Source organism: Rhea americana, unplaced genomic scaffold (genome assembly GCF_003343005.1).
Source record: "Rhea americana isolate MKP2758 unplaced genomic scaffold, rheAme1 scaffold_378, whole genome shotgun sequence".
NCBI classification, from domain to species: domain Eukaryota; kingdom Metazoa; phylum Chordata; class Aves; order Rheiformes; family Rheidae; genus Rhea; species Rhea americana.
In genome coordinates, this window is record NW_028186510.1 from 449,756 (window position 1) to 452,914 (window position 3,159).

The following is a 3,159-nucleotide window of genomic DNA, read 5'->3' on the forward strand; positions in this document are numbered from 1 at the left end:
GGCGGGGGGGGGCCGGGCCGGGCCGGGCCGGGCCGCTCCTCGGGGTTTAACCGCTCCTCGCGGCGCCTCCCGCGCCGGGGCGGAGGCTGAGGGCGCCCGCAGGCGCGAGTAAGGGGCGCTGAGCTGTGAGAGTCGCGCAGCAAGCGGGGGTCTTCGAGCTTGGTGGCGAGCCCTTGAAATTAAGCCGTTTTCAACTTATTTCCCGTAAAACATCTTAGCTGCCCTGGGAGTTAGTACTTCCAGCTGGTGCGAGATGCTGTCAAGCTTTTTGCCCGGCTTCTTTCTTAAGTAAAATGACTTTCCCAGGTGTTTGAGTGATGCGTTTTCCAAAGCTTCGGTGGTGAAGAGCTGGTGGTGTTTACCTGCCCGTGTCTCTGTTCTTTAGGACTCCCACCCTTGTTACATGGGGTGGCGTAGCCGGGACGGGTATAATATGGTTTACGGACTGGAAACTGGTCCTTCAGTATGTTCCCTACATCGGTGGCAAGTATAAACAAGAAGACTGAGCTTCCCCCTAATGGTAAGTCTTGTTTGTGCATCTATTTATCTAAAGTAGAGTTGTGTGGCTGTTTTGCCAGGATGGAATCAAATTGTTGGTCTGCAAAATGTGATTATTTGTGGGTTTTTTTTCAATACAGGGCTTAGCAGAGCATCAGAAGGACAGAATATTAGTAATATATTTATCTTTCAAGTGATTATGTTGTAGGCTGTGGATTTTTTTACAATGTGGTGTGATTCTTGAGAAATCAGTTAAAAACAAAAGTCTCCTGTGACAATTAGGGAGTTCTAGTAGATCCATTTACATTCTAATTTTAGCTGGAATGCCTTCAAACTCATGACTAGTTTTGTGGCTAGGTGATTCCTTCCTGTTCCTTGCTGTAACTAAATTTGAAGAAATGTTTCTTTCGTAAGTCAGTTGCAATGATAGTGTCTCAGGTGACTGTGGATGTTTATGTCAGTGGAAAAGCTCTCARGTTATGTAGAAGCAATGTAATTATGTAGTAAGGAGTTTTCTTTTTTTAACTTAAAAATCACCTTAGCCAGTAGTAGCCAGTAGCAGTATGCGGRTATATTCTGAGACCACAGCTTTTGTTGCCAAAGAGCATTGATGTGTCTTTGTGTATAAATGATCGGTAAGGAGCATGTTTATGTACAGGAGTAGAGAAAGAAGAGGTTTCTGTGGTGCTTGTAGCTCTTTCCAAAGAGACTTAAAAATCTGTGTGTCTGCATTGTGGTAGTTCTTCTATCAGGTTCTGTAACAGAAATTTCTTAGGCTTTTGAAATCTATCCCTAGTGTTGGCTGCTATAGCACTTTGCAGGAAGCATTGCTTATTTACTGTTTTGTGTTTATTGTAGGAAATTTGTTGCTGGACTGAGTGGTTTGGAGCCGTCCTTCTGCTGAGACCTTGCTTTGATGTGAACTTGTAATGCCCAGTACAGATTCTGCAACAGGCTGTGATGTTCCTTTCTCTCCCATGAACAGTTGTGACCGCTTGATTAAGAACAGAATAACTTCACTTACGACCTGCCTAGTGTGTTTTCTGTGATAACTTTCACAGCAGACCTCATTCTGATGGAAATAACTTATAAAAACTGATGTACAGAATAAACCAAGTGGATGTTTTTTGTGTGTGTTGTTGTATTCTTATGCCACGTTCTTTGGACTCAACTCCTGTTTGAGTTGGTATATTGTATCTTCTCCAACTTTTTTGAATGTGTGTATCCTAAAAGGAAGGCATGCTTTGTGTCTGTCTTGTTTCCTCAGGCATCAACCAGTGGCTGCTGGGATATTAGAGCTGGAATGCTGGGCTTGAGGAGCCTTTGATTTGTCCCAGGGTAGTTGTTGCTCATAACTCTTAATGCTGCTGTAATTTCTGAATCGTTCTGTTGTGCAACTTCTTGATGTGTTGATTTTAAATGTTACTAGGTCAGTGTTACCTGTGGACACTTACATACAGTTAACTTCATAGCTGGTTCTGCAGAGTTGCATGGTAACACTGATTCTGGGCATTTAGTTTAAAGCACGGTTTTGTTTCATTTTAACACTGTTCTGTGGACTCCCTTAAACTTTCTGATTCAGTGCATGCCTCTGTAAAGCAATATGTACTGCCAAAAAAGGGTCTGGCTTTTCTGACTTACTCTAGGGGCTCAAGGAAGGTAGTCTGCAAACCCCAGGAAGCTTCCAATATGCCATTTTTTTTTTAAACAAACAACAACAACAAAAAAAAAACAGTGGGTATTGGATTACTTCTTTGATATAGGTATTCAATAGAAAAACAATGTAGCTATGTTTTGGCAGATGTAAAAATACCTGCAAAATATAAAGTGATGAAACAATGTACTACCAGAGTGCTTTATATGAAAATATTTTAGCTGTTAGGAAAAAAAAAAGCAGTAAAAGAATTCTTATTGACGTGATCTTTGCCACCATGTCACAGCAGAAGACTCAAAGTTAGGGTGGAAAGTTGAGTCCTTTCAGTGAAAGCCAGAATTTTCAAACAAACTTGTGTGTGAAAATGRAATCTCTATTTTCTCTCTGTTTACCGTGACAAATTCCATCTTGTTAGAATTTTTGACAGTAATGAAACACTTGGATCTCTTTAGGGGAAAAAATCAGTTGTAGTAACTGTGCTGCTTGTATGCCATTGCAAAACCTGCCAAGACAGTGGCCCTGTACAGGACACTTAAACTACTTATTTATCAGAATAATTGATTTAGATTGACAGTATCTTTGATCATAACTAGTTATATGTATGTGGGGTGGAAAAGCCATTATCATGTAAAACTCACTCTGTTGCCCTGCTACATCCAATGGATTGGTACGTAAGTTCATGGTGTAATGGGATAAACATGTTATTTCTTCAGTTTGCCCCATGCATCCATTCCAACAGCGCTTCTGAATCTGGGCTGACTGCTGAAAGGCCGAAGCCATCGTGCTTTGAAATGCTGAGAATGTAGGATTGACAACGGTCAGCGTAGATTTTTTTTTAAATTGAAATAGGTTATATATGGAATTATAAAAAATTATATATAATGCTATACATGGCACTGTTGATTTTGGTCCACTTCCATCCAGACTGTTGCCTTCAGAATGGACTTCATATTAGCCTGTACTCACACATCATCAGAATCGTAAGCTTGGACTTGCACAATTAGAGC

At 41.0% G+C, this 3,159-nt stretch overlaps 1 protein-coding gene across 1 annotated transcript in view; it reads left to right on the forward strand.

Moving 5' to 3' along the window:
* Nucleotides 1–1,624, forward strand: part of UQCR11 (ubiquinol-cytochrome c reductase, complex III subunit XI) — a 1,847-nt gene extending 223 nt beyond the window's left edge. Inside the window, exons 2-3 of the mRNA XM_085313133.1 lie at nucleotides 386–520; nucleotides 1,357–1,624. Of these exons, the coding sequence (XP_085169259.1) occupies nucleotides 386–506 (121 nt within the window). The 3' untranslated portion in view covers nucleotides 507–520; nucleotides 1,357–1,624. The remainder of the gene's footprint in view (nucleotides 1–385; nucleotides 521–1,356) is intronic.
* The last annotated feature ends 1,535 nt before the right edge of the window (nucleotides 1,625–3,159 follow it).